Source organism: Vicugna pacos, chromosome 8 (genome assembly GCF_048564905.1).
Source record: "Vicugna pacos chromosome 8, VicPac4, whole genome shotgun sequence".
Classification (NCBI taxonomy): domain Eukaryota; kingdom Metazoa; phylum Chordata; class Mammalia; order Artiodactyla; family Camelidae; genus Vicugna; species Vicugna pacos.
Genome location: NC_132994.1, coordinates 66,187,605 through 66,200,868, shown reverse-complemented (window position 1 = coordinate 66,200,868; position 13,264 = coordinate 66,187,605). Strand labels below are relative to the sequence as shown.

The 13,264-nt window shown below is 40.0% G+C and overlaps 1 protein-coding gene across 6 annotated transcripts in view; it reads left to right on the top strand.

Moving 5' to 3' along the window:
* SYNE1 (spectrin repeat containing nuclear envelope protein 1) overlaps positions 1-13,264 on the top strand; it is a 427,466-nt gene that overhangs the window by 381,880 nt on the left and 32,322 nt on the right. For all 6 annotated transcript variants that reach the window (XM_072966061.1, XM_072966058.1, XM_072966057.1 and 3 more), the window contains one exon: positions 4,217-4,379. In XM_072966061.1, the coding sequence (XP_072822162.1) occupies positions 4,217-4,379 (163 nt within the window). The remainder of the gene's footprint in view (positions 1-4,216; positions 4,380-13,264) is intronic.

Sequence of the window (13,264 nt, the reverse complement as noted above, 5' to 3'; positions counted from 1 at the left end):
TTGTATGACAGAGAGAAAAAGGTTAAAAATCCTTTTAAGCATTTGTATGACAGAGAGAAAAAGTGGATTTTCATTTGAGAAAGAAACATTGATTTACAGAAACTGTAATAGAAGGGGCGCTATGAGTTTTAAGCAATTAAAAATGAGTAAAAATGCTCAAAATACTTTGGTCATGAGACGTTTTCTTCAGAGAGGTGGCTCTTGACCAAAGAAGCTTATCAGAGTCACCTGGAGAGGACTGTGGGAGGAGGTCGGGAGAGAGTTGACAGTTGGCAGGTGTGGTCAGAAAGCAGCCCATGTGACCCTGTTCCAGTCCCAGCCTGAGAATCACTTCTTTGCTACCTGAATGTACCACCGTCGAGAAATACTAGATGATTCGAGTGCAAGTGGTCCGTCTTGGGGAACATTCTGTTGCAGGTCCCTGCCTTGAAACAGATCACATCCTTAGAGTTTTACAAGTCATTACTACTCTTGACAACTTTTTTCTAGCAGATACCTCTTTAGTTGCTTCAAGTTGACACCTCAGAGATGAAAGTATTTGGCTTATCTGCCTCTCATTTCTGTTATGAGCAGTGTCAGTAAGGTGACCACATTTCCTGAACCAAAAGGCAGGACCCACCGTCTAAAAGCAGAACTGAATTTTAAGTAAAGGCTGTACCAGAAATCACGGATCACATGCTCCTCCTCCCTGTCACCTATCTTTACAGCAATCCACGTCCACCCAGCCATGTCAGACCCTCAATAGGGACTTAATAGTCGACTTTTGCTACTGTTATTTGATCAGAGAAGAGTTGAGAAATACTATCTGTGTCCCTCCCAGACTCCTGCCCACACCCTGCCTCACTGGGAAATACCTTTTAGAACTAATTTGCCTGTCCTTGCTCTGTGTGCCCTTGACCCTGCCTCCTCGACGTCCTTGCTCCGCTGTCTATATTCATCTGTAATTTCTCCCCTCTTTCTTCTGCTTTTGGCCTATTTCTCATGAGTTCCTCATTCTCTGCCTAAAAGCACTCGAAAGGTCTTCCAAATATTAAACTGCATTAAACAAAACAGACAAAAAATTTTCCCTTGGAGCCAGATCATTCTACAGATTTTATATCATATTTACTCACCCTCACTGCCCACCTTCTCAAAATCATTAACAATACTCTTATCAGAAGTGTGTTTCTTAGCTCAGGTGCTTTCTGTCTTCTGTTTCCACTGCCCTTGATGAACTACTCAGGGTCAGCAGAGCTCTGCTAATTGCTCTTTTCAGGACTCATTGTACTATACTGCTGTGCCTTTGACAAAGCAGACCAGTGGTTCCACACTTCGGTCATACCTCAGGCTCACCTGGAGGGCTTGCTAAAACCGTGAATTCCCGAGCCACACCCTCAGAGGTTCTGACCTCAGTAGGACCGGGCTGGAGTCTGGGAATCTGTGTTTATTTGTATATTTTTTTTATTGAAATGTAGTAGTCTTACAATGTTGTGTTAATTTCTGGTGTACAGCATAGTGATTCAGCTATATGTATGTATGTATGTATGTATGTATGTATGTATATAGGCTATTATAAGATACTGGATATAGTTCCCTGTGCTATACAGTAGGTCCTTGCTGTTTATCTGTTTTATGTACAGTAGTTAGTATCTACAAGACCCAAGCTCCCAATTCACCCTTCCACCACACTCCCCCTTTCCACCCTGGTGACCACAAGTTTTGTTTTCTATGTCTGTGGGTCTGTTTCTGTTTTGTAAATATTTGTGTAAATGACATTTGTGTCATTTTTTTAGATTCCACATATAAGTTGTATCATATAGTATTTGTCTTTCTCTTTCTGATTTGCTTCACTTAGTGGAATAATCTCTAGGTGCATCCATGTTCCTGCAAATGGATATTTTTGATGAGAAAGTTCTCTCAAAGAAGTTACATGAGGTTATATGAGGCAGACCATGTGAATCTTCGGAAGGGAACATTCAGATCACACTTTGACCAACACTTCCTTTTTTTTTTTTTAAATTATTTTCTAATTGAATATATTTGACACAGTATGTAAATTTAGGGAATACACTTTATTAAACTTATTTGTTGTAATATGATTGCCATTGGAGTGAGATTTATCACATTCATAACTCTAATACGGTATTGCTGTCTGTATTCATTATACTGCACATTAAATTTCTTCGGCTTATTTACTGCTCATTGCAAGTTTGTAGGTTAAATACCGTCAGTCTTTTCCCCCCATCAACAATTCCTTGTAACTTTTCTTACCTTCAGTTCTATGCTGTACTTTCCTCCTTCCTTTTTGATTATTTTTTTCTTCGTCTGTGATTCCTCCTTCTTTAACCAGCCTTTTGAAACTCATTCTTCTTAGTCCACCCCCTTTCAGATTGAAATATATCCTTTCACAGGGCTTCAACTCTGTTGGCCAATGCAGTTGGCCAGTAACTTAATCAATGCAATAAATTCTGTCCTCTCTTCTGGACCTAAGAACTGCTTTTTCCATTCATGTCTAGCCAATCCCTCAGACTCATTGTATCCCAAACTTAGTGCAACACTGATCCCAAGAACTTGCCCCTCGCCCTGTATACTCAGAGACAGCAGCATCTACCTAGTCACCCAGCTGGGAAACACATCATTTTTAGCTCCTCCTGCCTCACATCATACCAACTTAAGAAGTTAGCTGTTCAACCCTCACCTCTATTCCTACTGTTTCCCAGTGTAGGCTTTTGATGCCAACAGCTTGGACTGTGTTTACTTCCTGAATAGGCTCTCACAACAGCCTCACCTCAAACTTGCATCCTCAAAATCAGAACTGATCTTAACAATCCTCTGCTAATAAATCTTGACTAAGGTCCTGTTTCTCTTTAAAACTGCATGCAAACCCATTATCATGTCACTATGGGATCTTTATAATCTTACTCAGATCTCCCCATTGGTTTTATCTCCAACCACTTCTCATCTTTTTTCTGCTCCTCCTCCCCTTCCTCTCCACCCCTAGTTTCCTTGGCATCACGACACTATTTGCCTTCAAAAATCTCTGCTCTTCTTCTTCGTGTTTCCTGGATCTGAAATGTCCTCCTTGGCTTGTACCCACCTCTCAAGATGCAGCTCAAATGTTATTTCTTCATTTCCCCCCTTTCATCGAAGTCTAAGCTCCTCAAAGGCAAGGGTGAAACTTCAGTCATCACTGTTTATCACCTGGCACCATACATGTTTGTAGGAGGAACAAAGAAATGAACAAATGGTAAATGAATGGATGACTACTAGAACATGGACAGAATTACTCCTTTCTCCTTACTCCTTAGCCAGACGTTTGGTTCATTTCTTTAGTTCTCACCATACTTTGCTATATTTCATTATTTCTGTGTTCAGGTTTCTGGTCCTGTTGTGCATTTCATTAAGAAAATAATCAAGTCTAATTTATTTTGTCTTTCTGGCATCTTACACATAAGACATTCACACATCATTGTTAGATAAATGACAATTTTAAAGAAATGGAGTTTTACTCCTCCCTGGAGAGAATGGGGATGTTTGTTTTTAAGCGTGCTATGTAGCAAATACTCTACGATTTAGCTCTGCAGGTGAAGACTGGGTATCAGTAGATCTAGTACCTGCCCGCTGCTACTTAGAATCCAGCAGGTCCTTAGTTACCTTGAACGTGATCTGGCATCACTAACACTTGAATTTCTTAAGTGCATGTGTTAACTCACTGATAGTTTATCTGTACATATGCTTTCTCGCTATAACTGAGTTTCTGCCACAAGGTTGCTGGAATACATCCCACTGGGCTGAAATGATCAGAACTGTGGATATGTAATCTGTTTGGTGACAACTCTTTGGAAATGTTAATTTTTTCTCCCAAGTGTTCTTCCTAGGAGTCTAGATTATATTATTTGTTAAAGTAATCATTTCTGTGACAACCATGAAGTTTCTATCACTATTATATTATCAAAGTTGTTGCTGAGTATAACCATGGTTAATATTTTTTAATGTTTCCTGTGTACTGGCACCCTCCATTTTTCACCTCATTTAAATCTCACAAATACTCTTACTTCCGTTCCATTTTATAGGTGAGGAAACAGACACAGGAAGGGTGTACAGCTGCCCTCAGTCACAGCCAGAACATGGCTGAGCCGGACTCTGGCTTTAGATCCAGCACTGGCTTCTGTTCGCGAGGGGAAACATGAGCGGGGCCTCTCTCTGAAGGTGACGTCTCTCCTTCTCTGCCCCCCAGGGTGAAGAAGCTGAAGGAGACTCTGGTGGCCGTACAGCAGCTGGATAAGAACATGAGCAGCCTGAGGACGTGGCTGGCCCACATCGAGTCAGAGCTGGCCAAGCCGATCGTCTACGATTCCTGTGACTCGGAAGAAATACAGAGAAAGCTTAATGAGCAACAGGTAAAACATGAAACAATGGAAGGAAAGTTAATAGGTTCTTAAAAACCCGTCCTCCTGGCCAGAACAGAGAGGTGAGTGTGAGACGGCGAATGGGGATGGAAAATGAGGAGGCAGCTCAGCAGGACTGGTGGGAGAGGGAGGCATTGGCTAGACAGGTGCCTGTGGCCAAAAGGGTCCATGTCACCACCAAGTTGGCTCTTAAGAGGATCTCCCATCATAGAGTTAATAATGCTGGTCTGCCAAAAAGCCATCCTAAGGTGGTAGGTTAGGCTGAGCTGCAATGTACCCAAAACAGTGCTGACTGTCTTGTTTATTTATTTGCGGATCACTAGCTCACAACCGGAAACTTAGAAAGGAACCTTCTTTACTGCATACAGTGTTTGGAGAAAGATTACAGTGTATTTTTAGTGTTTTTAGGGTCTAAAATAATTTTGTTTTGCAATGAGGATGGCATGACCTGCAGACCACACAGTAATTTCACCTTTGTGTGTGTAACAAATATAGCACATCGCACTGGCATCCAATACACAGCCCAACAAAGCAAAAGGGAGCCTGAGAAAGACATACAGAAGGGATTTTCACTTCCCACTCCCCTTGCTTATTCCTTCTCAGCATGGCTGCCTCCAGCTGTCCATAATGAGCACCATGAATCCCCCATAAGAAGTATTGCTACTCCATGCTTCTAGATGGTCCTTGAAAATTCTACCCTAAGGAACTCTGGCTACTTCCATCACATTAGACCATTAATAGTCAAGTTGCTAAACTAAAAACAATGTACTTCTGCAATCCTATAAAATGGCTTATGTACTTTATTTTGCCAACCATTTAAGCCAAAGGGAACAGATATTAAAGAGATACAGTTTTTAGGTATTGGGGTTACTTTGGTATTTAAATTAGTATTTATTTTTTAAGAAATTGGTAGCGGGACATTTTTCTATTTTTTGTAAGATTAAAACCCTTTGATGGACTCTGATGTTTGAAATTCTGATAATTAATTCTGAGGGTCATGATTGGCCTTCAGCTCCCCAGGAGACTGGAGAACATGGCAATGATATCTACAGATGATGGGTTAAAATGCTAATGACCAGCATTGTAATTTGGCGGATGTAAGAAAATCAAAATCGTATCTAATTAAATATGGGAAATTGATGATATGCATTTATGGTTCCAACCACTACTAAAACCTCAATAAAATGATAGTAAACGGTATAAAAGGTCAAAGCCCACAGTGGCAGAGAACAGGAGGGAAGACGATAGAGCTGACAGACATCCAACAGCATTTTGGAAGATGGAAAGTAATTAGATCAGTGGTGATGTTGTTAGCAGACTGGGGATGAGGAAAAGCTGATTCGTGACACAGAGTTCCAGGAAGGCTCAGGAAGTGGAGATGTCAAGTCTGTGGGGCTTTAAATGGAAGATTGCTTGAAAGTCTCAGCAAGGAGTCGTTAGACAGGCGGATCTCCCCTAAGCCCAAGTAGTCGGACAACTCTGCTTCATTTACTCCCTGGAAAAGGCAAGCCAGAGGGACTTTGGATTTGAAGATACAGGACACCATTGATGCTGGAGCCACTATACTTAAAACAGAGAGTTTAAATGAAAGGCTCTGTACCCAATGGTATGACTCCCACCCCACGGTACCCCTCCCACAATGTCTCTGGCCAGGTTTATACTGCAGCCAGGATTTATGCAAGAGTTTCAAAATCCGATTCAGTTATTCCATAAAAGTACCCTCCTCCAAAAAAAGAAAATGGAATGGAAGAAATTATCAAAATAGTAATATAGAAAAAAATTCCCAAATTGAAAATTATACATTTCTAGAGCATAAATTCTATACCAGTGCCCAGGAAAATTAAAAACAAAACATAGCTATTATGAAATTTCAGAACATGGTGGATAACGAGAAGATTTTAAGGATTCCAAGGTGAAAAAGTTTGATTTCTCCAAAACAATGCTGGAAGCTAGGAGACAGTGGCACAAGGCCTTCAAAAAGCTGAGAATTTTTTTATAATTTAGAATATTATATCTGCCATTTTATAGATAAAATATTTACCTTCCGTGCACACATTCACAAGAAGCCAGTGAAAGATATGCTACATATACTGAAATGAGAGGAAAATAATGTTCAACCCAGGAGAGAGAGAAGGAAGTCCCCAGAACGATGATAAAGGGAATCCCAGACAGTGGTGCCACAGCCTAGAGGGAGCCTGACCGGACAGGAGCAGGGAGTCGGGCGCTCTAAGGGGGCGGGGCTCTCCAAGGAGGGAAACGGCGAACCAGATTAGCTGATGGGCGTAACCCAATGGAAGGAGTTTTATGAGCACTGTAAGAGAAAGAGTAGAAGTTAGCAGTTCAGATTTTAAAGAGAAAAAGAGTCAGGGAGAGGAGTGAGATGAAGATCTATTGATTCTAGAGAAACAAAAAGTTATGTAAGAAAAGAAATATAATTGTAGTATATTTTGTTGGTCAAATGTAAGAAATACTTTTTAAAAACCATAATCATGCAAAGAAATGATTATCGCTCTAGCTGTAAGATGTGCTAAAACAGTCATTGGAGCCCTGTAAGTCACAGAGAAGTTTATTCCTTCTCTGCTGTAGAAGCACCAATAATGTCTAATGTTTAAAAAGCAAGAAATAGCAATATAGACGTGTTACTTGGGAAAATAGAAGTAAGCGCTGAAAGACAGAGCTACAAGGATGGAGATGGTTGTTTCTGGAGAAGAATCAAGAGTAGAAAGGGCACTATTTCATTGAAAGCTTTAATAACGATTTTTGACTTTTTAGTACATTAATAAATGTTCATCTTGCCTTTTAATTAAAATTTAAATTGAAGTTTAAAAAACTGTGTACCAGTGGGTAAAAGTAATGACTATCTGGGCTCAAATCCTGGCCTCTCCGCTTTTCTGCATGACCTGGAGCAAAATAATAAACTATTTCAACCCTCAGACTTCTCAGACATAAAATGCTAATAATCAGAGCACCCAGCTTACAGTTTTGTTGTAAAAGTTAACAAGAAAAGCACTTAGTACAATACCCAGCACAGAGTGGGTGCTTAGTAAATTTTATTTTAATACCATTTTTACTACAGTTTCCTTTATGGGAAATGTTTGACCATGAATCTGTAAAAATTGTAGCGTTTGGGATCCATGTTTTAAAAGACAAATAAATAATAATCTATCTCCAAAGGGAAAAATTCTGACAAATATTTAAATAGACAGATTAAATCGACAAGAAAAACATTTTCTTCTGTTTCTCTATGTGGGGTTCCTATGTGTTTCTCTTGCCAGTATACTTGGTTCTTATAGATTTAATTGGGCAGAAGTATATGTAGACTTGAGATGGCTTTAGAGAAGATTTTGTCAAATTTCTCTGTGTTATAAATGAACAAAAATAAATCCCGAGACAACTATGTGACAATTTGAGACCGACCATTACCAATGGAAGTTAAAGTTGAAACTAAAATCTTGATCTGTATTCAGGTAATTACTTATATATAATTATAAAACCCCTCAAGCCCTACTTTATATATTGATTTTAACAAAAACTTTTGAGCAGAAACACAAGGGGAATTTTCTCCAGTATTTACTATGGGAATCTGGTGAAGCTCCTGGAGGTAAATCTCTCCAAATTGTGGGGGGCCCCCAGTGACTGGGTCCTCCTAGAATTTTTAACGCTCAGAGTTGTCCACACTGGGGATCAGAGAGAGATGGAGAAGGGGTGTGGGGCTTACAGCAGCCACACTCAGATCTTGATGGACTGCGTTCCTGCTTGCAGCTGCGCCCAGGCAGCTACCCTAGCTAGCATCTCTGCTCATTAGCAGAGCCCAGCCAGTGGCCCTGTCTGGCCTGGAAACTCAGTTGGCAGTTCTGCTTGAATTTGGGTCCCCAGACAACTGGTCATACTGGCCTTGGAGCTCTTTCTACCACTCGGCCTGGGCAGGGAAGCAGATTCCCAGCCCCGCCCAACAGCTGGGCACAGTCCCCATCCCGCCCCACCGAGAAGCCTAGCCAGAGAACCCAGGCAGCCCTGGAGTCCGTCCAGCAGCCCCACTTGGGCAGGGAGCCAAGCCAGCAGCCCTACCAGCTGTTGAACTCAGCCTCTAGCCTTGCATGACCACGGAGCCTGAGCAGTGATCCTGGGCAGCCTCAGAGCGCAGCCTGCAACCCCCTCCAGCCACAGAGCCCAGACTACAGCTCACTCAGCAGTAGGGCTCAATCCAGGGCCTTGTCTGATTGCAAAACACAGCCTGCAGCTTTGCCTGATCAGGAGCCCAGACAGTGACCCCACCCAGTCACCAAGCATGGCACGTTGCCCCACCCAGCAAGAAAACCTAGGCAACTCCTGAGCAAATCCAGCTCAACCACGGAGCACAGTGTCTAGGCTCACTCACTGTGGGATTCAGCGGGAAGGCTCTGCTGACCAGAGAGCCCGGCCAGCCATCTTGCCCGACAGAGGAGCACAGCCAGTGGCCTACTTGATGGCAAAGCCTCGACTGTGGCCCTGCCCAACTCCAGGGCACAGCCTGCAGCCCTGCATGATCACAGAGGCCCCACCTAAACACAGAGTCCAGCCAGCAGCACCATTTGGTCTGGGAGCGCAGTCTGAGACCCCCCAAGAGCAACTGCAGAGACCAGCCTATAGCCCTGCCCCATCACAGGGTCCACCGGGCACTGCCCTGCCAAGGGACACAGCCTATGACCTCACCCAACCAGAGGTGATTGTAGGGCCCAGTTAGCAGCACCCAATGCCCCACCCCAACCTCAGAGCACAGAACATTTTCCAGGATAGATTATATGTCAGACCACAAAAGAAGTCTCAATAAATTTAAGAAAATGGAAGTTATATCAAGTATCTTTTCCGACCACAATGATATGAGACTAGAGATCATAACAGTAAGAAAGCTGGAAAATTGACAAGTACATGGAGATTGAACAATACCTGAAGAACCGAGGGATCAAAGAAGAAATCAAAAGAGAAATAAAAAATACCTGGAGATAAACAAAAAAGGAAACACAACATACCAAAACTTATGGGATGCAGCAAAAGCAGTCTAAGAGAAAAGGTTCATAGGGATAAACACCTACATTAAGAAAAACTAAAGGTCTCAGATAAACGACCTGACTTTATGTCTCAAGGAACGAGGGGAAAAAAAGAACAAACTAAACTCGAAATTGGCAGAAGAAAGGCGATAATAAAGAGTAGAGAAGAAATAAGTGTAACAGAGAATAGGGAAACAGTAGAGAAAATGAACAAAACTGAGCTGGTTCCTGGAAATTATAAACAAAATTGACAAACTTTTAGCTAGAGTAACCAAGAAGAAAAGAGAGAGGACCCAAATAAATAAAAATTAAAATTGAAAAATGGGGGAAAATAACAAGAAATACCAAGGATCGTAAGAGACTACTCTAAGCCAACAAATTGGACAATCTTGGAGAAATGGGTAATTCCTAGAAGCATACAACCTACCAAAATTGAGTCATGAAGAAATAGAAAATCTGAGCAGATCAATAATGAATAAGGAGGTTGAATCACCGATCAAAAACCTCTCAACGAAGAAAAGTCCAGGACCAGAATGTTTCACAGGTGAAATCTACCAAACGTTTACAGCCAATTGTCTCACTCTTGCAAAAAACTGAAGGGAAGGGAACACTCTCAAACTCATTTTATGAGGCCAGTGTCATCCTGATACCAAAACCAGATGAGGACACCATAGGAAAAGAAAACTATGGGCTAATATCGCTGATGAATATAGATGCAAAACTTTTCAAAGTACTAGCAAACCAAATTCAGCTGTACATGAAAAACTGTGATTAAGTTGGATTTATCCCTGGAATGCAAGAATGGTTCAACATAGGCAAATCAGTAAGTGTAATACATCACATTACTGGAATGAAAGCTAAAAATTATATGATCACAATAGATGCAGAAAAAAGCATTTGACAAAATTCAAATGATAATAACTCTCAACACATTGGGTACAGAAGGAATGGACCTCAACATAATAAAGGGCATATATTACAAGCCCACTGTTAACACCATCCTCAGTGGTGAAAGTTTGAACACTTTTCATCTAAGATCAGAAAAAAACTCCAGGGTACTCACTCTCACCAATTCCATTCAATGAAGCATTGGAAGTCCTAGCCAGAGAAATCAGAAAAAGAAATAAAAGGCATCCAAATCACATAAAAGAAGATGTAAAATTGTCTCCATTTGCAGATGATATGGTCTTTTATAGACAAATCCTAAGGAATCCACCAGAATATTATTATAACTAATGAACAAATTCAGAAAAAGTTGTAGGATACAAATTCAACATACAAAAATCATTGTGTTTTTTACACTAACAGTGAAGTATCTGGAAAATACAAGAAAGCAATCTTATTTACAGTAGCATCAAAAACAGTAAAATATTTAGGAATAAATTCAACCAAGGAGGTGAAAGATCTGTACACTGAAACTGTAAGACACTGATGAAATACACTGAAGAAGATATAAACAAATGGAAAGATATCCCATTGATCAGAAGAAGTCATATGGTTAAAATGTGCATACAAGCAAAGCCATCTATGGACTCAGTGTAATCCCTGTCAAGATTCCAATGGCAATGATTTTTGAAAGCAAACCCAACAAAAACAAAAATAAACAGGTGGGACTAAATCAAAACAGAAAACTTTTGCACAGCAAAAGTGATGATCAAACATAGGCAAAGGCAGCCTAAGAATGAGAGAAAATATCTGATAAGGGGTTGGTATCTAAAATATGTAAGGAACTCTTACAATTCAATAGCAAAAAAAAAAAAAGTTATCCAATTTAAAAATGGGCAAAGGACCTGAATAGACATTTTCCCAAAGAAGATACTCAGATTGCCAGCAAATACATGAAAAGATGCTCAGTGTCACTAGTGGTCATGGAAATGCAAATCAAAACCACAATGAGATATCACCTCATATCTGTTAGAATGGCTTTTATCAGAAGACAACAGATAAGTACTGTCAAGCACCTGGAGAAAATGGAACCCTTGTGCACTGTTGGTGGGAATGTAAATTGGTGCAGCCACTCTGGAAAACAGTATAGAGTTTCCTCAAAATATTAAAAATAGAACTACCATATGACCCAGCAATTCTACTTTTGAGTATGTATCTGAAGGAAATGAAACCACTTGAAGAGACAGCACCATCCTCATGTTCATTGCAGCAGCAATATTAATAATAGTGAATACATGTAAACACCTGAGTATCCATCAACAAATGAATGAAGAAAATATAAGAAGATGTGGTATATCATATGTATTATGTATATCATATATATAATATAAATACATTATATATAAGAAGGAAATATTGCAATTTCTAACAACATAGATGAACTTCATTATGCCAAGTGAAATAAATCAGACAGGAGAAGACAAATACTGTATGATCTCACGTATGGAATCTGAAAAAAAAAATGCATAGAAACAGAGAGTAGACTGGTTGTTGCCAGACATGGGGCGTGAAGATGGCCAAAGGGTACAAACTTCCAGTTACAGATGAATAAGTTCTGGAGATGTAACACATAGCATGGTGACTATAGTTAACAATACTGTGTTGTGTACTTGAAAGTTGCTGAGAGAGTAGATCTTAAAGGTTCTCAACACACACGCACAAACTGTAACTGTAAGGTGATGGATGTTAACTAAACTTAAGGAATCGTTTCACAGTATGTACGTACATATATCAAATCATCACCTTGTACACCTTAAACTTACACAATATTATATGTCAATTATTTCTCACTAAAGATGGAGAAAACTTTTGAGTACTTAAGAAAAATTACATTGAAATACTATCAGTTCTTTAGCTGCATGGATTATGTTCGCACACGTAATACTTTTTCCAAATGTACATCCTTGTACCAGATGCACTTTAAGACCTGAACTTTACCTGGTGATCTCATTCACAGAAGAGCAAATACAGAGTTAAGTTTTTGTAATATTTTATTATATACTTCTTAGACCAGCAATTCTTGTGATAACTTCCACACAAAACTGAAAGGGGTTATGAAGAGGATTTGAAAAGTCTGTTTAGTGAAATAGAAGTATTTGGTGGAACTTATTTTCATGTGTCTAGTTTATAAAATCTCCAAAATGAATCAAGGGCACTGTTACTGCATCCAACAATAAGTTAGTGTTTGTACAGAAGACATTGGAACATGGCGTTAAGGAGAAAAGTAGGAAGAATATGCACACAAGAATATAAATGCCAGCTCTCTGAGTAAGTTGAGGAATTCTCATCGGAACAAGAGAAAAGCTGGGCCAATTCAGGAACTACATCAAAGGAAAAGAAAATACACTGAGGGTCTTGACAAATAGGACAAGCAAAACATGGTACCAGTAGGCCTCCTTTTTAATAATGGAGTACTTTGAGTCAATTGAATTAAAACTTCAGTAGAAAAAAATAATGTATATTTTGCATTTACATTCTGTGCAATTAATATGAAGACGTCAAATGGTAGAACTCTGGGCAAATTCAATAATTTGTTTATCATCACAGTCTTTCTAACTCTGTCCTGCATTTAAAACTGCTCACTGAGGAAGCTGCTGATGATAATGATGTCACACCTGATAAGGCACCCAAGGTCCCTTAAAGCGTGGTGCCTTTTAACAACGGTGGAATTCACTGTTTAAGACAGTTTGCAGATCTTTGGAGACCAAATCGCGGTATTTGAGCGGCAGCTCTTAACAGAAGCACATGTATTCCTTCGATTGGATGATCAATCCATGGATTGGAATGGAAGTGAGATATCTGTGAAGGAGAGTCTGCGGCTAGATTCATTTTTCAACCACTTGAAAATTAGCAGAAGCTAATTTTACTCAATACAGCTGATGTAATCTGTTTCATTTGTTCAGT